The sequence below is a fragment of the Erinaceus europaeus genome, chromosome 7, assembly GCF_950295315.1.
Source record: "Erinaceus europaeus chromosome 7, mEriEur2.1, whole genome shotgun sequence".
Lineage (NCBI taxonomy): Eukaryota > Metazoa > Chordata > Mammalia > Eulipotyphla > Erinaceidae > Erinaceus > Erinaceus europaeus.
This window is the reverse complement of record NC_080168.1, coordinates 56,559,850-56,585,454: the sequence shown is the minus strand read 5'-3', so window position 1 is coordinate 56,585,454 and position 25,605 is coordinate 56,559,850. Positions and strand designations below refer to the sequence as shown.

The following is a 25,605-nucleotide window of genomic DNA, read 5'->3' as shown; positions in this document are numbered from 1 at the left end:
AGTACACAGGACCCTGAATCTCACACATTTTTTGTGTAAAGATGCTGGGGTCTCACCCAGGACTTCCTACATGGGAAGCAAATGCTCTGCCACTGAGCTATACACTAGCCCTTTACATGTATTTCTAAATCACAATAAAATAAGAAAACAGGCATAGAAGACATTGTTTGACAGTAATGCATCCACATTATTCTAAAGGTAACACATATAATAACTCCTATGCATAGTAACTCTCACAACCAACATATTCTGGTGATCTCTACTAAGATAACTAGTCCAAGCACCAAAAATGCAAGCTAAAATAAAACAATTGGGACTCAGGCGGTAGCACAGTGGGTTAAGTGCACATGGTGCAAAGTGCAAGGACCCGTAGTAACAATCCCAGTTCAATCCCCTGCCTCCCCACCTCCGGGGGAGGGGGGGGTCACTTCACAAGCAGTGAAGCAGGTCTGCAGGTGTCTGTCTTTTTCTCTCCCCCTCTCTGTCTCTACCCCCCCACCTCAATTTTTCTTTGTCCTATCCAACAACAATAGCAATAATGACAACAAGGGCAACAAAAAGGGAAAAAAATGGCTTCCAGGAGCAGTGGATTCCTAGTGCAGGCACTGAGCCCCAGTGAAAAAATAGCAAAAAATTTAGCCTGGCAGAAATTAGGAATGTGCAAATTCAAACAAAATTTCACTTCTCCTCATTAGATTAGCCAGAACTAAATTTTGACAATGCCAGGTACTGGGCAAGGGCACAGAAGAGGCTAATACTGTGCAATGGTTGATGTGAAGACAAAGTGGCAAAGAGTTTTTCAAGGAAATATGATCAAAGCGTAAACCACAAATAGTAAAAATCACAAATGAATCTTAAAGAGACAGTCAGATGGCTCTAATAGTCAGACTGGCTCAGCCCAATGCCCGAAGAATTTAGGAAGTGAATGTAGTTATCATTTGGAGCTTTTTGAATCATCATACAACTAGTTTTGTACAGCATGTTACATTTTCATCACTTTTCCTTTTTTTGGTCATCCTATGGATTTACTGAAAAGTACTCTTTTTCACTGATCTTACAATTATGTGCTTTGATTGTCTCACTACTTCTGGCCCCTGCTTGTGATATTTAGGATTTTACTAGACTTATTCAAAGATAAATGCATAGTTTAAGCCAGCAATTCTACATCTAACAAATACATCTGCTATCTTTTTAAAAAAAGACAAGAAAACAGTTATCAGTGAAAGAGAAGAGGAAAGAGAAGACAGCATCACTCTGCTATGTGCAATCAATCCCAGGGATCAAAGTCACACCTCTTGATTGAGAGCCCAACACTCTATCCACTGCACCACCTCCCAGACCCTTAACCAATGTTTCTACACATGACCACAAAGTTTACATGTAAGTATGTTTATTATGATGTTTCCAGAAACTAGGAAAAAAAAAAAAGGCCCAGGTGGCAGAGCAATGGTTACAGCATTAGACTTGAAAACATGAGGTCTTGAATTTGATATCAGGTATCATATGTGCCAGTGATACTCTGGTTCTCTCACTCTCTTCCTCTTTCTCTAGTGTTAAAGATTTAACAGAAATAAATTTTAAAAGAAGAAGGAGGAGGAGGAGAAGTGGAGGAAGAGAAGAAGGAAGAGAAAAGGAAATGGAAAAAACTAAATGTCCAACAACAGGGATACAGCAACTACAGCACATTTTTGCAGCTGTTGAACTACTAATATGTACTATGTAATTTGTATCTACTAATATGAGAAGAGTTGAGATAATCATTAAATTAAAAAGTACATATAGGACAAACATATTTTTGATATAAGATGTATGGAATGGTATGTTTTTGTTTTGCTACGAGGGTTATCAGTGAGGCTTGGTGCCTGCAGAATGATTCCACTGTTCCCAGTGGCCATTCTTTTATAGGAGCCAAGAGATAGGGAGAGAGAGAAAAAGAGACATCTGCAGCACTGTTCCATCACTTGTGAAGCTTCCCCCCTGAAGGTACTCTTATGTGGTGACAGGAACTTGAACCCAGATCACTGTGCATGACGTGTGCTTACCAGGTGAGCTACCATCCAGCCCCTGCAGTAGTTCTGTTAATCCAAAGAAACAGGAGTAAGGGACAGGATGGGAGGGAAAAGCATAAATGGAAACTCCATGGTGCTTATCAAGTGACTGTCCTGTAACTATCCCTTGAAATGCAGTGTTGCAGCACCTGCTTATAAATATCACTTGTCATAACTATTATTTAAAACACATATGTTAATCCAAAGGTCAAGCCGACCACTCCATCATGCACCAAAAAAATCATATACATGCACACACATCCACCTACCTAGTTATCCATCTGTAGTTGGTTTCTTAGACTACCAACTATATCCGCTGTCAAAATAAAGCCAGGATGAAAAAAAGCTTTAAAATTAATTATTCAGGGGGGTCGGGCAGTGGGTTAAGCGCATGTGGCGCAAAGCGCAGGGACCGGCGTAAGGATCCCGGTTCGAGCCCCGGCTCCCCACCTGCAGGGGAGTTGCTTCACAGGCGGTGAAGCAGGTCTGCAGGTGTCTGTCTTTCTCTCCCCCTCTCTGTCTTCCCCTCCTCTCTCCATTTCTCTCTGTCCTATCCAACAACTAATTGCGTCAACAAGGGCAATAATAATAACCACAACGAAGTTACAACAAGGGCAACAAAAGGGAGAAAAAAATGGCCTCCAGGAGTGGTGGATTCATGGTGAGCCCAGCAATAACCCTGGAGGAGGAAAAAAAAAAAAATTAATTATTCAGTTAAGTTTTTTAAACGATTTGGGCTTACACACAAGTTCACAGATTGCTTCTACTTTCTCTCCTTCTTCTCCTCCTCCTTCTTTTTCTTTCACCAGGCTACTGGTCAGCTCTGGCTTATGGTGGTGTGGAAGACTGAATCTGGGACCACTGGTGCCTCAGGCATGAAAGTCTGCAGAACCATTACACTATCTCCCCAGCCCTCATGGATTGCTTTCACTTTGTGAATTTTTGGTTCTATGATATTAGTCCATAGATGTGAAATTAAGAATGGCAAATATACCAGTTGATGTACCTCCTCACTTAAACCTTGGCAAAATCACTAGCTTATCTCAACTGCTTTCCTACTGAACCACACACTAGTCTCCAAACTTCAGAATTGTCCCACACTATTGTTTATTGATTAGAATTACAATACTAGCTCAAACCTCTTTACTACCACTGGTAATGCATTGCATCAAGAGCCTGCAACAAACCCATAATTCCTGCTGTTTATTATGTACTTGAATAGTTCTCTCACATTTTTGAGTTTAGCCTTGGTCAAGCAGCTTGTGTTAGCCAACAGAACATGAACAAGCAGAGCACGCGTGGTGCAACCAGAGGATTTAGAAGCACTTGCACAATGGGGTCTTGTCCTCCTGAAATGTCCCCTCTTAGAACGCAGCTGTCATGCTAAAACCCAGTTCACTAAATTATAAGAAGCCACAATGAGAGACACTACACAGTTCTGCTACAGTCAAGTTTGAACTGAATACATGGGCAAGAATGACCTCAGTTACACCACAGGGAATGGAAGGAAGAGTGAGTGGCCCAGCTGAACACAGTTAACCCAATAATGTGAGAAATTACAAACTATTGTTTTAGGTCATGAAGTTTTGGTTGGTTGGTTATTTTGGGGGAGAGGGTGGGAGTAGGGATTGTTAAATAGCAACAGATGACAGAATGACTAATCAGGGGGTCAGGCCGTAGCACAGTGGGCTAAGCACACATGGCGGGAAGCACATAAGGATCCCCGGCTCCCCACCCACAAGGGGGTTGCCTCACAAGTGGTGAAGCAGGTCCACAGGTTTCTTTCTCTCCCTGTCTTTGTCTTCCCATCTCTCGATTATTCTGTCCTATCCAACAACAACAACATCAATGGCAACAATAACAACAACAACAAGGGCAACAAAATGGGAAAAAATGACCTCCAGGAGCAGTGGACTCATTGCAGGCACCGAACCCCAGTGATAATCCTAGAGGCATAAAAATAAATAAATAAATAAATAAATATAAAGAAAGACTAATCAATCTCTGCTCCAAACTATCTGAATCATTCATAAAAACCACATGAGATTCTCAGTTACTTTTAAATTGTATATCCAATCCAGAGTATTTGCAGGTATGGGGAAACAGGAAATAAGATTCATATTACATAAACTTTCATAAAATGCAGGGAGAAAACAAATTTTTACAAATACTCTAAAGAACCATTTGGTAAAATATAAGTAAGCCATTTATTTTATTTTTGTTTTGTGTTATCTTTATTTATTTATTGGATAGAGGCAGCCAGAAATCAAGAGGAAAGGGGCTGACAGAGAGGGAGAGAGACAAGAAACACCTGCAACACTGCTTCGCCACTCACAAAGCTTTCCCTCTGCAGGTGGAGACTGGGAGCTCAACCAGGTGCACCACCACGCAGGCCGATTGCATATCCTTTCCCAATAATTCTAAGAAACAGACAAGCAGATAAGAAACATTATAAAAGGATTTCTTTGCCCAAAGCAGTAAGTTGGAAGCAAGAGTCATCTAAAAATAGAGGAATGATTAAGTTATTATATATTCATAAGGCAGAACATCATACTGTTATTAAAAATGTCTTATTGAATAAATATATGACATGAGGACATGCAATATAACAGTACCAGAGATGAGACCCAAATATCTAATCATACCCATTATTTGACTTGAAATTATTTTCTGACATTTCTTTGTCAGTTCCTTTTAATACCACCCTTAGACTATCCCCATACTGTGATGGAGAAGTTTTTCAAACAACCATATACATTAGGCAAACTTCTGACTGAAAGAAACAATTCACACTGAAGTTTCGCCTATATGTCACTTTGCCTCTGTTACTGCCTTCTATTAAAAAAAAGGGGGGTGGGGGTCGGCAGTAGCGCAGCCAGTTAAGCACACATAGCGCAGAGCACAAGGACCAGCGTAAGGATCCCGGTTCGAGCTCCCGGCTTCCCACCTGCTGGGGAGTCGCTTTATAGGCAGTGAAGCAGGTCTGCAGGTGTCTTATCTTTCTCTCCCTCTCTGTCTTCCCCTCCTCTCTCCATTTGTCTGTCTTATCCAACAATGACGACATCAATAACAACAACAATAATGACTACAGCAATTTAAAAAAAAGGGGTGGCAAGGAATTTCTTGCTTCTTTTCATGACTTCACAGTTTCAAATTTTAGGTTGTGTGGCTTCATAAAAGATCTTTAATATAGCAGGTATTATATGTACCTTCAGCCAAGTTCAGCAGAAAGCTGTTGGAATTAATATTGATATGAAGCCCAGAACTTTTTCATTTCAGAGGCAAATTCTCTCATTTTAAAATGTCATGCCTGTAAAAAGGAATAATCCAAGTAGAGAATTTAAGTCATCTGAAAGGAATGGGGGGGGGGGGGGTCCTGCAGAGCACCTATGAGAAGTATGTAGCAGGTAGGTATTACTAAAGCTGATACTGACTGGAAAGTAATTTCTGATGGGGGTAGGGCCAATTTCAGTAGAAGCAGATGGATCATGACTGGTCTACTGTGCGGGTGGATCAGTGAGGGTCTATGGCCAGCTGTGAGGCACCTTTGCAAGGGAGAGGGAGCACTAGAAAGAGAGACCACAAGACCAAGATACAAAAGAGAGAGTGCAAATGGGGAAGCACAGGTCCACAACCTCCTAGTAAAACTGTGGCCCAGAAGCGCATTTCTTTTGAGAGTACCATCAAGGGTGTGTGATTGAGAGCATGGTGGCATGAGGGTTCAAATGCATCTATGCCAAGAATATGCTGTTTTGCTCACGGACAAAGGAAGCACATGTTTTTGTGGCCATGATTTAGGGAACTTCTAGGAACAACACAAAAGCATGATGGCTTGAATTCAGGCTCCTTGTCTGCAAGGAGAATGGAGAGAAAAGTTTGCTGTTTTTGTTTAATGTATTTATTATTAATTTTATTAGGGGGTTAATGGTCTAGAGCATAGTCTTTAAAACATGACACAACCTCTCATCTCCCTTTGATTGGTATATAGATGACCCAAAAGGATCCCAATATCTCTTGATCCTGTCCCCATTCCTCCTTCTCCAGAGTCCTTTGCTTTGGTGCAATACCTCTTTTCCACCCTGCAGATGGGGACCAAGGGGCTTGAGCCCAGATCCTTGAGCACTGTAACATGTGCACTCAACCAGGTACTTGTTACAAGCTTGATATTCCTATGTTCTCCAACAGTCACCTTCACTAAAGCAAAGTTGGTTTCCTCAATCACATTTACTCCACCCGAATGGCTTCTATTCCTTCTTCATCAGAATTCGAAACTATTTCTTCATTCTCCTAGGCCCAGGCCTGAACCATCCTTCAAATCTCTAATGACTCCCTCTGTAGTGGAAGGCAAGAAGCCTCCTCCAAGACTGTCAGCAACTGATGCTGTCATTTCTTAGTAGAAGACTCTAGATGTTCAGGTGCACTGCATTTCTGACCTTTAGCACTAAGACCAGTATGGCAAGGGAGGTGGAGTAAACTTCTGATCTCCCCATTTTTTTCACAGCTCAACTTCCTATTGAGGAATAATATTACACCTATTGAGGTGTAATAAGCCTTTCTCTCTAATCACGTGGTTACTGGAAGACTTACTAACTCAGATCTCAGTTTCAGGGTAGGTCAGAAAATTACTGATCACTAGCACAACAGTCTGTTCACAGTAGTGAACTTGTGATCCAAGGTGGCCAAAGAGTGTGTCTCACATTTCTAGATTTGAGAAAAGAAATCTTACCTTTTAGGTTAAAGATCTAAAAGGTTTTCTTAGAGCTTTTTTTTTTTTTCTCTCTCTTCAGGGCTATCAAAGGGGTTTGGTGCTGGCACTAAGATTCCACTGCTCCCAGCAGCCTTCTCCCCTATCCCCCACTTTCTATTTTATTGGATAGGACAGAGATAAATTGAGAGGGGAGGGGTGATAGAGACACCTGCAGACCTGTTTCACCACATGTGAAGAGTCCCTTCTGCAAGTGAGAGCAGGGACTTGAACCCAGATCCTTGCACGGATCCGGGCACATAGTATTATGTGCACTTAACCAGGTGTTCCACTGCCCAGCTGGCCCCCTTAAGGACTTTTTAAAAAAATCTTCATTTATTATTGTTTAATATGATATGGCATGGAGGAAGCAAGAGGGAAGGGGAGATAGAGAGACCTGTAGCATTGCTTCATGACTTGTGAAGCTTCCCCCCCCCCCCATTCTCCCCACAGGTCAGGATCAGAGCTTGAACATGGGTCTTTACACACGCTAACTGTGTGTTCAACTGGATGTCATGGAATTAAAAACAGAGCAATGAACAATAAAAAAAAAATACTGACTTTCATGAAGCTCAACTATCACACGGGACACAGGCAAATCAGAATTAGACCTGTGTTGTCTTATTCTAACATGTACTTTGAAAGCATGCTTACATATGTTTCTGAAATAAAGATCAAGGGGTTCACTTAATATGATCATGTCTCTCTCTTTACTTCTTTGAAAAGCTGTTATTAAACCAATGATGACTAATAATCACTGACACCTTAAAAGAAATATGGTAATCATACAATTAAATATTTAATCCTAATCCTGTGAAATGCTAAGAAGGAAAAAATATGAAAGGCACTGATAGAGGAACAGAATCCACTAACTGCCCTGAAATCTCATCTCAACATAGCAGACTGACCTCAAAAGGTGAACCAGGGGGAGTCGGGCGGTAGCCCAGCGGGTTAAGCACACGTGGCGCAAAGCACAAGGACCGGCATAAGCACCCCGGTTCGAGCCCCCGGCTCCCCACCTGCAGGGGAGTTGCTTCACAGGTGGTGAAGCAGGTCTGTAGGTGTCTATCTTTCTCTTCCCCTCTCTGTCTTCCCATCCTCCTCTTCATTTCTCTCTGTCCTATCCAATAATGACGACATCAATAACAACAATAACTACAACAATAATGAAAAACAACAAGGGCAACAAATGGGAAAATAAATAAATAAATATAAAAATAATTTAAAAAATTTAAAAAAAAAGGTGAACCAGGATTAAATGTCTCCTCTGGTCAGACTTCTATGGTTCCCCATCTCCACAGATAGACAGAAATTGGGGGCTGGGCGGTGGCACACAGGGTTAAGTGCACATACTATCCACACAAGGAGCCCAGTTTGAGCCCCAGCTCCATACGTGAAGTGGGGGTTGCTTCACAAGTGGTGAAGCAGGTCAACAGGTGTCTAATTTTCTCTCTCTCTTTTAATTTCTCTCTGTCATACCCACCGAAATTTTTTTTAAAATGGCCACAGGAGTAGTGGATTTGTAGTGCAAGCACCGAGCCCCAGCGATAACCCTAGAGGCAAGAGAAAGAGAGAGAGAGAAATTGAGAGGGAAGAAGACAGTGAGGGAGAGAGACAGAGGGACACCTACAACTACTTCATCACTCATGAAGGTCCCTCTCCATCCCCATGCAGGTAGGGACTGGGGGCTTGAACCGGGTCCCTGCACACTATAATATGTGAACTCAGTCTGAGCTTATTATATCAACCAATGGGGGCCAGCACAGTCCAGCAGGGTCCTTCTCTGGTTTCACTTCCTTTGTCCACCCTCCCCCCCCCCCCGTCTCCCCCAAGCTCTTTTTCATCACTCCTTTTCTGACCCTCCTCACCCTTAGAGCATTTGTGAGTTCTTACACATAATGAAATAAATTCACTTGTGTTTCAAATTTCTGGCTGGTATTTCTTTCCCACTGCCCAACTCCCCAGAGAGGTGACTGTTTTCTGGTCCTCTCTGTCTACTGTTATATTCCAGTTATAAAGGCACAAAACTGAGAATTCAATAATGTACTGAAGAGAGGTGAAAAGAAGACAGAATCAATGAATGAATGAATGAATGACTTGCCACCAAAACTGAAATAATTGAGTTCACTGTAAGCTTTGCTGTCTGGCAGATGGCAGAAAGCAATTTTCCTTTTTCCTAAATGTCTACACCACACCAACCTCACCCCAGGGATGACAACACTTGTGTTCAGGGTATACAGAGCCCCATTGGAACACCAAGGATCCTCTATATATTCCATCTTCCATGCAACTCTAAACTGTTCTCATCTACTCTGTCAATTTGACAGCTAAAATTCCCAGAAAGTAGGCTTACTCCTTTTTTCTTGTTTGTTTGTTTCCTGAGAAAGCTGGGGCCTAGACCTCTCAATGTATCTGGTCAAAGCATGAAGTAATCCTCAAAGTGCTATTAGGGCCTCCAATTTGTGATTATCTTATTATTGTCTCTCCCACTAATTCAACATGAACACACCACACACTTATCACAGCCTGCAATTAATATGTTTCTATTGCATCACTCTCTCCCATTATTTTAACTGTAAGCTCCTGAAGAGCTGAGTCCAAGTCTGTTTCTTTGACAGAGACTAAAGCAGTCGTCAGCACAGCAAACAAGCAAGAAGTATTTGCTGATCAATAACCAAATGATGGATGTGACACCCTCAGCATGGAGGCAGATATACAAGGCTAGTCATTTAAGTAGCTGAGAAGATTTCTGGTGGAGAGGGCTCTGTGCTGCTTTTTTTTTTAAATTTCTTTATTGGGGAATTAATGTTTTACATTCAACAGTAAATACAATTGTTTGTACATGCATCACATTTCCCAGTTTTCCATATAACAATACAACCCCCACTAGGTCCTTTGTCATCCTTCTTGGATCTGTATTCTCCCATCCACCCATCCCAGAGTCTTTTACTTTGGTGCAATACGCCAATTCCAGTGCTCTATGCTTCTTACTCACAAGGGAGGAACAAAAGAAATTGCTGACTAAGAGTGCTTTGGAAAGGTCAGATTTCAGGCACCTAAAAAAGCCTTAACTGTCACCCAAACACCCTCTCAAGATGAGCAGTTTGAAAGGCAAATCATCCCTAATAACTCCACATGGGGATCCCCCACCCCCACCCTCTATACCCTTAGACTCAGGTCAAGAGGACATCATGAAGCCATTTAGATGCAAAAGCTTTGAGGAACTTTTGACCTTTCTCTCTGTCAACCTCCCAGCTCAGTAAGACTCCTAAAGCCTGTCAAACTCCTCTTTAATATCCTTGATCAATGGTCTCCTTACCTTTCATTCCATTTCTGCTGCCACCAGCGTGATTCAAGCAGTCAACTTGAATGACAGCAACAGATGACAGCAACATACCCCAAACTGGTCTTTTAGGCTGGAGGCTTGCCTCCTCTTTATTATACCGCCCATATTAAAAAATTTCTACTCTGTGGTCCAGAAGGTGGCACAGTGGATGGGGCACTGGACTCTCAAGCATGAGGTCCTGAGTTTAATCCCCGGCAGCACATGTACCAGAGTGATGTCTAGTTCTTCCTCTCTCTCCTTCTATCCTTCCCATTAATAAATAAATAAATAAAATCATATATATTGGGGGTCAGGCTGTAGCACAGCAGGTGAAGCGCACATTGCGCGAAACTCGAGGACCAGCCTAAGGATCCCGGTTCAAGACCTCGGCTCCCCACCTGCAGGGGGGTTGCCTCACATGTGGTGAAGCAGGTCTGCAGGTGTCTATCTTTCTCTCTGTTCTCTGTCTTCCCCTCCTCTCTCCATTTCTCTCTGTCCTATCTGGCAACAATATCAAAAACAACAACAATAATAATCACAACAATGATAAAAAGGGCAACAAAAAGGAAAATAAATATTTTTTAAAAGAAACAATGTACTCTGTTCCTGTGATACAAAAGTCATCTACAGTCACTTCCTTAGAAAACAAAAACTAGTGCACCTGTTACAGTGCACAAGGAGCCAGGTTCAAGCCCACATTCCCCACCTGCAGGGGGAAAGCTTCACAAGTGGTGAAGCAGTGCTGCAGGTCTCTCTCTGTCTCTCTCCCTATCTCCCCCTTCCTTCTCAATTTCTGGCTGTTTCTATACAATACATAAATAAAGATTAAAAAATTTAAAAATAAAAAAAACTTAAAAATAAAAACAAAACAAAACAAAATGTCAACACAATATTCAAAGACCAGAACAAAACACAATTCCAAGAAAGTAGACCTATCTTAGCCCACATTATATTAGCACTTTCTACCTTAACTACCAACAAGGTAATTTATCCACAAGTCATTTATATCAACCCATCTGAATTCCATCCACACCCTCTGATTCAGCCTCTTCCTCCAAGCCTTTCTAGGGCAACCTTGTCTAGTCTGTCTCTCTTCCTCATCTTTTCTTTACAAACTCCAATTTATATGAGAATGCATGAACCTTCCACCTTTAACCTCAACATGTACTTATTTGTTGTAGAAAAATGGAAAAACCACAGGAACATAGCGTTTGCTAGCAAAGGTTGAAAAGGAAAACCCTGGTCTTTCACTGGGTCAACACTGGATCGGTTAGTAGGGCTGTGTCCCACTCTCTCCTCCCAGTCACATTAGCTTTTTCTACTCTTCATTTCTCCCTCTCCCCTTTTCATTTTTTAACCGTGATTAATAGTGGGTTACAATATTTTAAGACCACAGTTTTACATCACATCCACCACCAAAGTTGTGCCTTTACCCTCCCATCTCCCAAAGATAACCACCCTAGTTGTCGAAAGTCTTAAGAAATGGTTTGCAGGAGTAGGGCAGTAGTGCAGTGAGTTAAGCTCAGGTGGCACAAAGCGCAAGGACCAGCATAAGGATGCTGGTTCGAGCCCCCGGCTCCCCACCTGCAGGGGAGTTGCTTCACAGGTGGCGAAGCAGGTCTGCAGATGTCTATCTTTCTCTCCCCCCTGTGTCTTCCCCATCTCTCTTGATTTCTCTCTATCCTATCCAACAACGACAACATCAATAACTACAACAATAAAACAAGGGCAACAAAAGGGAATAAATATTTTAAAAAAAAGAAATAGTTTGCTTGTTTTTGTTTGTTTGTAGGTTTATGTGCATCAGTTCTCTAGATCAGACACGAGTGAAACCATTCAGTAGCTGGCTTTCATCTCTACTTATCTCGCTAAGTATGATCAACTCTAATTCCATCCATTTTGTCCCAAAGGACATAATATCATCTTTTTTATTACAGAGTAGTATTCCATGGAATATATATCCCATAACTCCTTTAGCCAGTCATCTGTCGGTGAGCATTTAGACTGCTTCCACACTTTGGTTATTGTGAATGATGCAGCTATGAACACAAGGGGACATATGTCCCTTCAAATTAGAGTTTGAGTCTACTCTTAATTTTTTCTCCCTTTCTGAACATATACGTTTAGAGAATAACATCCAAAGTTGAGTGGTGTTCTGGTAAAATAAAATGATAATAAATAAAATAAAATACAGAAAGACAGAGACAAAGGCTGGGGGGGGAGTTTCTCAAATGCAATCTCTTAAGCTTGGGGGGGGGGGGCGGGCAGTGGCCCTCCAGTTAATCACTAACAGTACTAAGTACAAGAATCCGGTGTTTGAGGCCTCGATTCCCTGCCTGTAGGGGGGGGCACTTTACAAATGGTGAAGCAGGTCTGTAGATGTTTGTCTTTCTCTTTCTTCTTTATCTTCCCCATCTCTCTCAATTTCTCTCTGTCCTATCCAATAAAATGGAAAAAAACCCAGAAACAGTGGATTCCTAGTGTGCCAAGCCCCAGTGATAAAAATAAATATAAAACTCATTAGCCCCTCCTTTACCCCTCCCCCCACCACAGTTTCTTCAGGAACTATCAACAAGCAGCAGCATTAGAGGTCATTTGTCCAACAACCTGAAGACTGACTAGTCTAGATGACAGGCATTAAGGAATCAAGGGGACTCCAAGAACACAACACTAAGACACCTGCTTAGGCAGTGATCCTAGGGCCAAAATAAAGAGTAGGATTTTACTATGAAACTCTCTGGTGGCAGGGGTAGATAGCATAATGGTTATGCAAATAGGCTCTCATGCCTGAGGCTCTAAAGTCCCAGGTTCAGTCCCCCACACTACGATAAGCCAGAGCGGAGCAATGCTCTGGTTAAAAGGAAGAAAAAGAAAAAAAAAAAGAAAGAGAAAAAAGAAACTGTGGATGGAAGTCCTGGCATCCCCATCTTGAATCAAGATATCATGGCAACACTCCTACTTAAGGTGAATATTTCAGTCTGTCACAGAATGCTCTCCAATTGGATAAAATAGGAAGGTGCCACTTAAAAGGTCCATGTTTATTTGTTTTAATGTCTATTTCTCCTACTAGAAAGTAGGCTCCAGGAAGGCAAAGTCTCTACTGTGTTAGTGTCTGACAATTACATGGCCCTATTGTGTAAATGATGTATATAAAAGGAGTGGCCAGGGAGTCGGGCGGTAGTATGGCGGGTTAAGCACAGGCGGTACAAAGCTCAAAGACTGGCGTAAGGATCCCAGTTGAAGCCCCCAGCTCCCCACCTACAGGAGAGTCGCTTCACAAGTGGTGAAGCAGGTTTGCAGGTGTCTATCCTTCACTCCACTGTCTTCCCCTCCTCTCTCCATTTCTCTCTGTCCTATCCAACAAGACAACATCAACAATAATAATAACTACAACAATAAAAAAACAAGGGCAACAAAAGGGAATAAATAAATATTTAAATAATAATAATAATAAAATAAAAGGAGTGGCCAAATCCCAAGACCTGGTAAGGTAGTACCTGTCAATGGGTTTTTAGAAGGTTAACCAAGCTTCCGTTTGTAGGTTGACCTACTAACCTAACCACAATACTGGTTTCTATACAGTAACCCCAAACAATCAACTTAAGGAGACACTGCCTTGTATTTTTAGGCATAGAGGAGCTTGAGCCCAAAGATCTTAAATTGAGTAACAGTGAATAGGCCTTTAACTTTTCTTACAGAAAACAAGTGTGGGGGGGGGGGGAGATAACAATAAAAGGCTATTGTGAAAATTAATTTATTTAATGCTATGCTCAAGCACCTAGTGCTAAACGATTCTGTTTTCCGCACACCATTTTTTCCCCTCTTTAAATCCACTGCATGCCTGTCTCTACATTACAAATTCCTTGAAAGTCCAAGATATAGTTCATAGGTATTTTTCTAGTAAATCAGCATAAAGTGCTTTACAAACTTAAGGATTATATATTACAGCCCAAAGTTCTGTTACTAATATGAAAAACAGAATGAATTTCCCGAAGTAATATATTACATAGTAATCAATACCCAGTAACAGTACAGCACTAATAGACCAAACACTTTCAAGTAAGTACATAGCAATATACTTTAATATTCTTGTTATGTTGTGTTCTCTATCTTCACTCATATTTTCACTCAGGATCATCTATGAAGAAATAATTTTTTATCACCTGCAACCTTAAGTGTCTACTTCCTAGTAGAATTAGTGTATGGCTAGATGCAGCTAGTGCAGGAACTGAAAAAGAAATGTCACTGATCTATTTGCATATGTCAGAGAAAATTCAATTTTCACAAGTTGAAATCTTAAGGAAAAAAGCACTACAAAAAGGTAACTTCATAAAATATGCACACTATCTTATGACCTGCAGAGGCTTTGAGCTTCTCACTATTTAGAGAATACTGCTTTAAGATTTACTTGACACTTGAAGTTAACCATCTTAGAAGCTTTGAAGCACAAAGAAGAGTCCATGACACATCCATTTTAAGCTGCCATGACCTATCATTACAGAGTCATTAAGCAATACTTTCAAGGAGTAAGCAGAAAGCTTTATACCTTCCAAATATATACGATTAACTCCTGTACTTTATGAGCTAAGTTATTTAAATATTTGAAGCTATACTTGATGTTCTAAAAGTCACTGGTAATTTTCAACGTTCCTCCTGAAGATAAACAGCATGAATTAAGTTTTAAAGGGCAATATGGAAACTCAGTCAAGCTCAAACTCAGTTTTTAAGTTATTTATGCATACACACACTCAACAAAATAACTTCAGAGGCTGAGAAGCTTGAGGTAAACAGAAATACTACTTTTCCCAGAAAAATTAGTGTTTGATATTTATGTTTAAGATATGTAACAAAATTTCAAGTATTAACATATGAAGGTTATATAAAACTAAAGTAAATTATACTTCCTACTATAAATTTTCTGTTATACATTTGCAAACTTTTTTTGGTAGGCTATTGTGCTAAATACTTGTCTGTTTATTTACTGCCGCCATGGTTACTGCTGGGACTTGGTGCTGGCACTATGAACCCACCACTCCCGAGGCCATTTTTTTCCTTTTTTAAATTTTTCCTTCTTGTCTTTCTTTCTTTCCTCCTGTTTTTATTTGATAGAACAGAGAGAAATAGAAAGGGGATGGGAGATAGAGAGGAATTGAGAAAGGATACCTGCAGATCTACTTCACCTCAAGAAGTGTCATCCTCCCCCCCCCCACAGGTGGGGAGCAAGAGCTCGAACCCTTATTGTACACAATAAGTTTGAGCACTTAACCTGGTGCATCACCACCCAGCCCCCCCAACCCACAAACTTTTCTTATAATCAACTGCAAAAAACAAAAGCAAAAAAGTGGACAAAGTAAATGGATTATTCAAATCAACAGGTCCTCTGTTGACATTATTTATTGCTTTGCATGCAGGTCTGCAGAGAAGATGTGCAACAGTGCAGCAAAAGAAAGCACATGCATATGTCACACTTCAAAGCTGAAACTGTTTAAACAGAAGAAAGCTAAGTAACTCCGTATTTCCTATGCCATCTCTTCCTGCCACCAAAGTCATTGTTTTATAAGATATTTTGTGGGAGTCAGGCTGTAGTGCAGCGGGTTAAGCGCAGGTGGCGCAAAGCACAAGGACCGGCATAAGGATCCCGGTTCGAACCCCGGCTCCCCACCTGCAGGGGAGTCGCTTCACAGGCGGTGAAGCAGGTCTGCAGGTGTCTCTCTTTCTCTCCTCCTCTCTGTCTTCCCCTCCTCTCTCCATTTCTCTCTGTCCTATCCAACAACGACAACAACAATAACTACAACAATAAAACAACAAGGGCAACAAAAGTGAATAAATAAATAAAATAAATATTAAAAAAAAAAGATATTTTGTATCTCCCAAGGATAACGTAGAATTCAAAAGAAGTGAAAAGTGAGGTGGGATTTAAAAGTCACTTTCTCCAATCAGCCTAGATTAAAGATATGAAGACTGAGTTCCAAAGTCTTTGAGAATATTAAAGTAACAGGTCACATGGTAGCTCATCCACTAGAGTGTACAATTACTAAGCTCAAGAACTTCTGTTCAAACCCTGGTTCCCCACTTTGTAGGCAACAAACTTCAGGGGGCAGAGTGGTGGCACACCTGATTGAGCACACATACTACAATGTGTAAGGACTTGGGTTACTTGAGTTCAACGACCTGGTCCCTACCAGCAAAGAGAAGCTTCACAAGCAGTGAATCAGTGCTGCAGTATCTGTCTCTCTTCCTATCTATCCCTCACCTCTCAAATTTTGTCTCTACCCAAAATAAATAAAAATAAATTTTTAAAAAGGAAGAAATTTCACAAGCAGTGGAACTGTGTTTCAAGCATCTCTCTCTGTGTCTCTCATTTCCCCTCTCTCCCTCTGTCTCATTCTATCAAAAAGAAAGAAGAAAAAGCCTCCCAGTAGAGCACACATAGTTACTATGCACCAATATGTGGGTTCTATCCTAAAGGGGTAATCTTCAGAAGCAGAGAAGCAGTGCTGCAGGTATCTCTCCTCTCATTTTCTCTCCCTCTATCAGCAAAGACAAAAATAATAATAATAAAGGCCACCAGGACCGGTATGGTTACTGTGTAGGCACTAAGCCCTAGTGATAGCCCTCATTGGCAATAAATAAATGCATAAATAAATAATTTTAAAATATGGTATGGGAGGTGGCACAGTGGATAAAGCATTGGGCTCTCCCAGTATGAGGTCCTGAGTCCAATCCTTGGCAGCACATATGCCAGCAGAACTCTGGTTCTTTCTCTGTCTCTCCTATCTTTCTCACTAATAAATAAATAAAATAAATATTTTAAAAGTAATAATAATAAATAAAATTAAAATCAGTGATTTTAAAATAAGGTAATATATCTGTTTTAAATCCAGATTTTCTCCAGCTACACTTTTCCTTACTGCCCAAAAAGATGTCATCAACATCAAACACACCAAAATAACATACAAAGAAATTTTTTTTGATCATCTGCCATTTTGAAAAAGCAACATTTTGGGAGAAAAATAACTGGAGAGTAGAATATACCTCACTTGGGAACCAAAGCAAAAATAACTCAAGTTCTTTAGGTCTGGCTGCCTCCTTGCTAAAGGATTTTTCCTTGGATCACAGGATCAGCAACAAAAGTGCTGGCTTGTCTTTGACTGGCCTTTCCACCTTCCCTCTTACCATGGACAAAGTACACCCTGCTCATTGCATCAACCTCCTTTTCTTCTCATTTGATCAGGAATCTCGGTCAACACTAACATTAATCACTTTCCTATTCCTGACTCCCATCCTTCTACTAGGAATGTTGTAAATACATTTCGTTTCTGCAGTTTCTCATCTTGGTGCCTTTGCAAATTACAGGTTCCATAGGCATGCTTCTTTTATTTCATTATGAGGTGAGACAATGGAAATACTACTTCCTCTGACTACACTGATAATTAAAATGAGATGCAGACCTGATAATATAGGAGCAAGCACTTTATAAAGGGTTGATTTTAAGAGAAAAGTAGTGTCCTATCACATTAGAATGATGAAACATCCCTAATTGCTCATAACAATACAAGTAAGAAAAAAATGCAAAAGTTACACTCTACATTAGGGATTTAACTAATCTAAAGAAATGAAATTAGTCTTCTGATATAACACAGAAAGGAAAAGCAATAGAATCTAACTTCCAGCAAATCAATGGTTATTTCATTTAAAAGGAGTTTAATGAGTGACATGTTCCTATAATAAGCTCAATGTGAGAACAAATTACTTCCACAGTATAAATTATTTATTACTACTTTTAGATGTCATCATTAGCTATTAGTACCACATGATTAAAATCCACTAAAGATGTCTTCAGAATTAAAATAAAATTATCACAGATTTCTTAATATTTTTTAATATTTATTTTCCCTTTTGTTGCCCTTGGTTTTTTTTTTTTTTATTGTTGTAGTTACTACTGATGTTGTCTTTGTTGGATAGAACAGAAGGAAATGGAGAGAGGAGGGGAAGACAGAGGAGGGAGAGAAGGACAGACACCTGCTCCAACCAGGATCCTTATGCTGGTCCTTGAGCTTTGTGCCATGTGCGCTTAACCCGCTACGCTACTGCCCAACTCCCAGATTTCTTAATATTGTCCTCAGTTTCCTCAAAAACTTACTTAATATGGCACTCAATATTCTAATTTAAGTTAACATGAAAAGAAAATCTAATCAGAGAGTCTAGTAAAACAAAACAAACAACAACAAAGTAAAATCTTCCTCTTCCTTTTTGTCCTCACTAGGCTTGACCACTCTAGGTCAATTTGTTCAGACAGAGAAACAGAAAGACAATGGGAGAGAACAGGTGGGGCTCAAACCTGGATCCTATGTATAACAAAGTGGGCACACTAACCAGGAGAGCTAGCTTGTCAATTCTAAAAATCCTTATAACAGCTTAGTGCTAAATTAAAACAGACACATCTAGCACATTTTGTGCTTTTGAATAAACATTCTTCTAGGGGGCCGGAGGGTAGATAGCATAATGGTTATGCAAAGAGACTCCCATGCCTGAGGCTGCAAAGTCTCTGGTTCAATCCCTCCGTACCACCAAAAGCCACAGCTGACCAGTGCCCTGGTAAAAAAAAATAAAAAAGAAAAAAAAAAACACATTTATCTAGGAATGGTCACAATCCCAGAAATTAGAATATCAATGTGAATTATAGTGCTATAAAAGCAGCTAGGCCTTGTGGTCCAGGAGGTGGAGCAGTAGATAAAGCACTGGACTCTCAAGCATGAAGTCCCAAGTTCAGTCCCCAGCAGCACATGTACCAGACTGATGTCTGGTTCTTTCTTTCTTTCCTCCTTTCACATGCATAAATAAATGAAATCTTTGAAAAAAAAAAAAAAGTAAAATAAAATCAGCTAGGCCTACTGTATGACAGTTAAAACTGACTAAAAAAGATATGAACCCCACTGGGGGAAGCCGCCATTTTTCCTGAAATAGCAATACTATGCCACTAACATGAAACATCCTTTTTCATGGTAACATAAACTCAATTTAATCCAGGATGTAAACAACCAGCAGAAAACTGTTTGGTGACTAGGCACTATACTCAACACTTCAGATTAGGATGATGCAAAGTATAATCTTCAAAGGAAAGAAAAGTGAAAAATATCCAGAGGAGACACATATCCTGAAACTACTCCATTCCTATATCATCTGCTTTCTCTATTTTTACCTCCCAAACCAAGCATTCCTCATACCTACTACAAAAATTTATATAAAATTACATTTTATATAAATATCACTCTAAAAATACCTAAACCATACAAGTAATAATGATTCAATGGAAATACAGCATGATTTTTAAAATGTCAGTCAGCAAAAATCCTTACTACACTCAATGAAATAAAGGTGCACTTGGTTAAGATCCTGTTTTTATCAATGAACTATTAACATTTTAACCAATCTCTGTATTTAAGCATTCTCTTTTAAGTCTTAATTCCCCAAAATTAAAAAAAAATTAAAAATAAGCAATTACAGAAGCTAGACCTTCCTTCCACCTTCTGCAACCCACAATGACCCTGGGTGCATACTCCCAGAGGGATAGAGAATGGGAAAGCTATCAGGGAGAGGATGGGATATGGAGACTGGGTGGTGGGAATTGTGTGGAGTTGTACCCCTCTTATCCTATGGTTTTGTTAATGTCTCCTTTCTTAAATAAAAAAATAAAAATAAAATACAAGCTCTTAAACAAATATTCTGATTTAAAATATAGATAATACCACCTAGGCTGCCTAGGAGGTGGCTTAGTTTATAATGTGGTAAAATCCTCAAGCATGAGGTTCTGAGTTCAATTCCTGGCAACACATGTCAGAATGATGCTCTAGTACTCCCCACCCCCACCCCAAATCGACTGAAGGAAAGAAGGAAAAAAAGGAAGAGAAAAAGAGAGAATGAAAAAAAAGGGGGGGGGAATTGTTTGTCACATGGGGGATAAAAAAAAAGTCCTATAAACTTACAAGATATTGTATTTGTGTCCAAGTTAACTGAATAGAAATTAACAAGTTTAAGATTAGGACTTATCAGTCATATCTCTGTAAGCACTGCTGAAAGTCTCTTATTTGAACACAAATATATCAGAAAATTTAGCCCTACTTAAATAAATGGGAGCAAATTACAAAAAGCACTTCAAAGGAAGTTTGGGAGACATTCAGTATCTGTGTATTTTTGCTTTCAGCTCTGTCATTCCGCATCAGACTGTCACAGCTTTGCACCACTTTTTCTACTCATTATCAGCTCTGGTCAACACTAGAATTCACATTTTCAAAAGAAAAAAGTCAACCAACTCAAGGATTTTATTTATTTACTTTGTCTGTTTATTTGCTGTCTCTTACCATGTATACATAATCAAGGACCATATAGCTAAAGACAAAATATGATTATATTCTCTTAACCAGAAATACCATAGAAGCACCTAAAATCTAACTGTGGCTCTAAATGATCTCCTTCCCTAATCAATGAGTGTCTAGCTAAATAACACAAGAAAACCAAGTGTATCACCTTTCTCTCAAATTCTAACTCTATATAAGGGATAAAGTCAACATTACTCAACTGAAGATTAACTACAACATCAGAATTACCAAGGGAAGGAAAGAAGAATATTAAAAACTCACTTTATATAGTATCTGGCACCTTCAAAAGTGTATGCTTCTTCCCAGCCAGTAGGCAGATCTAAAAAAAGGAAAAAAAAATTACTATTATTTCAGTTAGGTAGCAAAATTAGGTCGATTCATTTTAATTATTGTTGTTATTATTATTGTATAGAGACAGAAAAATTTAGAGGAGGTAGAGAGGGAAAGAGATGCCTGCAGCCCTGCTTCATCACTTATGAAGCTTTCCCACTACAGGTGGGGATCAGAGGTTTGAGCTTGGGTCCTTCAAAACGGTAATGTGTGTACTTAATCAGATGCACCACCGCCTGCCTGGCCCCTTGATTATCTGTTTACATGGCATGTGTTTTCACTTATTAAACAGGTTTCAAACAAACAAAAAAGTGTTGGCCTGGTAATAAAACTCAATAGTGGGGTGCTGGGTGGTAGCGCAGCGGGTTATGATGCAAGGTGTAAGGACTGATGTAAGGATCCTGGTTCCAGCCCCCAGCTCCTGGTTCCCCACCTGCAGGGGGTCCTTTTACAAGCGGTGAAGCAATTCTGCGGATGTCTGTCTATCTTTCTCTGCCCCTCTGTCTTCCTCTCCTATCTGGATTTCTCCCTGTCCTATCCAACAACAACGATAAACAAGGGCAAGAAAAAGGGAAAAAAATAGCTTCCAGGAGCAGTGGATTCACAGTGCAGGCATCGAGTCCCAGCAATAACCCTGGAGGCAAAAAAAAAAAAAAACCCTCAATAGTGGACATATTTTGGGGGAAAGGCAAATCAAATTTAAAGCCACCAGAAAAACATCAACAATATTGGAGATTTAACATGATTATACTCTATTTTTATTCATCTACTTTTATTAATCTGAGCACTGCTCAGGGTGTTTTTTCCTTAATATATGTTATTTAGTTTCATGAGAGAGATACAGAGAGAGACCAGAGCACTGCTTAGCTCTAGCTTAAGGTGGTGCTGGGAATTCAACCCGTGAATTCCACGGGCTCCGGTGTGGAGGTCTTTTGCATCATCACTATGCTATCTCCCCAGCTCACTGGTCATACACTTTAGTGATCAGAGGGAAGATGAAATATGGCTTGGCATCCAAAAAAAGGAAGCCTTGTTATCCTAGGTAAGATATCCATGCAGAGATGGCAAAAATAAAAATCATTATCCCAGAAAAGGCAATGCCTTTTTCTTACCTGTGTGTCTATTTAAGAGTGTACCTTTCCAATATATACATCAATCCACCTAGGAAGTGGCACTGATGAGAAAGAACTTCCTAAGTACTTAATAAGGGGAAAAGAAATATGACATCACTTACTTATGCATGTGTATTTCTATATATATATGTCTTTCAGAGAAGTTTCAAGTCATAAACCTGGGGTGACTCACATAACTTTATGTGCTACATTTCACTCACAGATGACAAGTGTCTTAGGTTTAATCTTAGTACCTCTCTGAAATTAAATAAACCCCACTGAAGTGCATGCAAAGCCAGAGTCACAGCGAAGTAATCCAAGCAGAAAAATAAAATAATGTCCTAAAAAAAAAAGACATGAAATCATAGATAAAATTAAGATTGTTTCTGTGGTGTGGATGTTATCAAATGGAAGAGTGGGGTTGTTAGGACACAACTGCATATGACACATAAATAAAATAAGCATGAATTTCACAAAATGATCAGGCTGGATAATTTCAACATCAGCATATCTTGTAAACTGTTACTACTAGCCACAAAGGCCAAGAAGCCATCAAAGTACAAGTATGTACAGAAGACACTGGAAAGGTATAATGATTCCACTAGAGAGTTAAGAAACATGACGGGTATTAGTCAGAAATGCCTTTTAAAATGTAGCCTCAGCTTTGCTTTTCCTCCTCCACCTTTATGCAATTTTGGAGATATTAGTCACTGAACTGAACTCCAACACTGAATGGCAAAGACAGGCTGGCTTGATAACCCTGGGAAACTTTAATAAGAGACTCTTGAAGAGAAGAAATCTCAGAGTTAGAAACTATCTGCAGAACAGCTCGTCAAGAACCCTTTGAAAAGCTGGCCTTGCCTCCAACCCAAACTGTATGCACCCCAGGCTTCCTAACCAGGCCAGGACAGGAACACATGTTCCATTTCAAAGACAAACAAGTTTCACGAATGTAAACAAAGAATGGCTAAGAGAGCCAGACCAGCAACGGCACCTAACCTCAGACTTTTCCCCAGTTTCACGCAGATGTATCATGCAAACAAGCCCCCCCACCCGAGGCGCGAGGGAGAGGTGGGCTCCCCGGGGGTAGACCCTGCTCCCAGGAGCGCGCAGCAGCCCCCGCGCCGCCCTTGCACGCCCACCGCCTTCGGGGCTCCGTGCACCCTGCGCGCTGCTGCCGCCGCTGCCCGGAACTTTGAATGCCGCTGCTCAGCTTCTGCTGCTGCATTCGCTCCCTAGAAGCAGCAGGGAGAGCGCCTAGCGTTTCCAGGAGGATCTAGCACCCACCAAACCCTCCCCCCCCATCTCTCCTCCTCCTCCTCCTCCTCAATCAGCCACCTACCCACAAGTCCCACCTAAGAGGAAGCGGTGGGAGAGGTGGAAGAAGATGAGGAGGAGGAGGGGGCGGCTGCACAGCAGGAGGCAGCCCTCCAAAGAGCAGGCGGGGATGAGGACGCGATCTCTCGGAGGACTCGTGCCCACGTCCCGGGCTGCGGGCAGGGGGCTAAGAAAGGGCTTCCTAGAGGTTGCTCTGAAGGGGTGAGATTGGTGGTGCTCGGGGGGGGGGGGGGAGGGTCTCAGGAGTGGCTGCGGTCGTAACAAAGTCTGCATCCCAGTTCTCCAGGGAGAGAGGGGGGCTCAAAGAGCCTCGGGGTGTCCAGAATAGGCTGAGGATTTGAGGACGCAGGAAGAGGGCGCCGTCCGCTCAGGGTGAAGAAAGGCTCGGGAGAAAGGGGGCGTCCGGAGACTGGAGAGAAGTCCCGGGGGGGCCCAACACCCCTCTACCTGCACCGGCCTGCGCCCCAGCTCGCCGACTCTCCGGGGCCAGGGGCCGAAGGCTGAGCGGGCAGGCGGGAGGGCTCTCCCCTGGGAGCCCAAGTCCTCGGGGCCCAACCGGGCGCCGCGTTACCTGTGCTCTGGCGCCGGTGCCCGGTGACCACGGCCTCGCCGGTGACGGGGTGCAGCCAGGTGGTGCTCTTCGCCTCCTCGCTGCAGGGGGAGAGAAGGGGCAGAGCCGGAGCTTGAGCGGGGGCGCGGGAGGAGCCGCGGGGTTGGAGCTGCGCCGACTGGGGAGCCAGCCGGGCTCCGTCCCCCCTCCCGGGTCCCCGCGCCGTCCCCGGCTCTTTACTTGATGAAGAAGACCCGGCCGCCCCGGGTGATCCCGTACGTCCAGGAGCGCGGCAGCGAGCAGATCCACTCCAGGTTCAGATCCGCCGCCATGTCTGCTCCCCAGCCGCCGCTGCCGCCGCCGCCGCCTTCTCCTGCTGCCGCCGCGGCCGCCGCGGGAGGAGGGAGCGAGCGAGCCGAGGGAGCGCGGGGCGCGCAGAACGAGCGCGGCCGGAGCGCGCCTCCCCGGCCTGGCGCGCCCCCGCGCGCGCCCTGCCCCTCGGGCGCCGCCCGCCCCGCCGCCCCGGCTGGGTCGCGCCCGCGCCACCGCCCCTGCGCCTCGGCCACCGGCCCGCCGGCCGCCCCGCTGCGCGCTCCGGAGAAGGGCGGGCCGTGCCAGCCCCCCCCTCCCGGCCAGACCCCTCCCCGTACCCCTCCCGCGAGGTCCCAGGTTCCGGGAGCGATTAGAACAAAATAAATAATAAGAACCCCACGTCCTGCCCCTAGGGCTTCGCCCCAAGGCTTTCCAGCCCCGAGAGCCTGGCGGAGCTTGATCCACGCGCCCGACTGCTCTTTCAGATCAGACAACAGAAACAGCAACTGAGCTTGACTATTTTTTCTTTCTTTTTTTTTTCAAGAGCGATTGGATGAATAGCCAAGAGACACCACCCCCCCAACGAAATATCTATATCTCTTAAAAATAGAAAATCTGTTTCTGACTGAAAGCATACGCAAGGCTTTTCCTGTTGGTGTGGTGCTGTGCCAGCTCTCTGGTTTGACTAAATACCTCGACCCAAGAAATGTGAGTGGCTTTAGACTTGACAAAACAAGTTTTCCTCGTTTTAGGCCCCAGAAATCCTATGCTGTTTTGTAAAATAAAAAAATAAAAAAAAACTTGCCTTTCTCTCTTGCTTGTTTGTTTAAAAAAGTTATCTATCTGGACTTCTCCTTTTCCCACCCCCAATAAATGACAATAAGTAAATCGTTTTACAGAGTTCTTGCAGAGATCAGCATTTTTCAATCCCCACAACAACACTATAGATAGTATTATAATACCCACTTTACAGATGGGGGAAATTCAATTTGGAAAAATTGAGTGACATGCCCAAGGTCATATATGGTCTTAAGTGGCAAAGTCTGGATTCGAATGGACCCTAGTATTTCAGTAGTCTATTTGAGAAACTACATAACTATTGTATATTTTTACTTGTAAAGGCTTGCCCCCACCCCTACCCCACTCTCTTCTTTGAACAAAAGGTTGTAGAGTTCACTGCAACTGGCATCTCCCTAAAACATCCCCTAGGAGTACCCATCTCTTTGTTTCTGGTCCTCAGCTGCACTTGGAATTGCTGATGCTTCTTTGCAGCAAGATGACTCATTCCAACAGGATACAACAGTTCAAGAATAAAAGTACGGGAGTCCGGCTGTAGCGCAGCAGGTTAAGTGCCATGTGGCACGAAGCGCAAGGACAGGCGTGAGAATCCTGGTTCGAGCCCCCAGCTCCTCACCTGCAGGGGAATCGCTTCACAGGAGGAGAATCCCTTCACAGGATGTGAAGCAG

At 42.1% G+C, this 25,605-nt stretch overlaps 1 protein-coding gene across 27 annotated transcripts in view; it reads right to left on the bottom strand.

Annotated features, from left to right (window-relative positions):
* The window catches only part of PLEKHA5 (pleckstrin homology domain containing A5), a 297,283-nt gene extending 272,416 nt beyond the window's left edge, over positions 1-24,867 (bottom strand). For 2 of the 27 annotated variants that reach the window (XM_060194437.1, XM_060194441.1), the window contains exons 1-3: positions 24,067-24,524; positions 23,848-23,927; positions 20,758-20,815 (exon numbers count right to left, since the gene is read on the bottom strand). In XM_060194437.1, the coding sequence (XP_060050420.1) occupies positions 20,758-20,815; positions 23,848-23,927; positions 24,067-24,158 (230 nt within the window). In that variant the 5' untranslated portion in view covers positions 24,159-24,524. Of the gene's footprint in view, positions 1-17,002; positions 18,713-20,757; positions 20,816-23,847; positions 23,928-24,066 lie in introns of those variants that run through there. The other 25 variants (XM_060194442.1, XM_060194438.1, XM_060194454.1 and 22 more) reach the window with 21 other exon arrangements.
* Between the last annotated feature and the right edge of the window lie 738 nt (positions 24,868-25,605).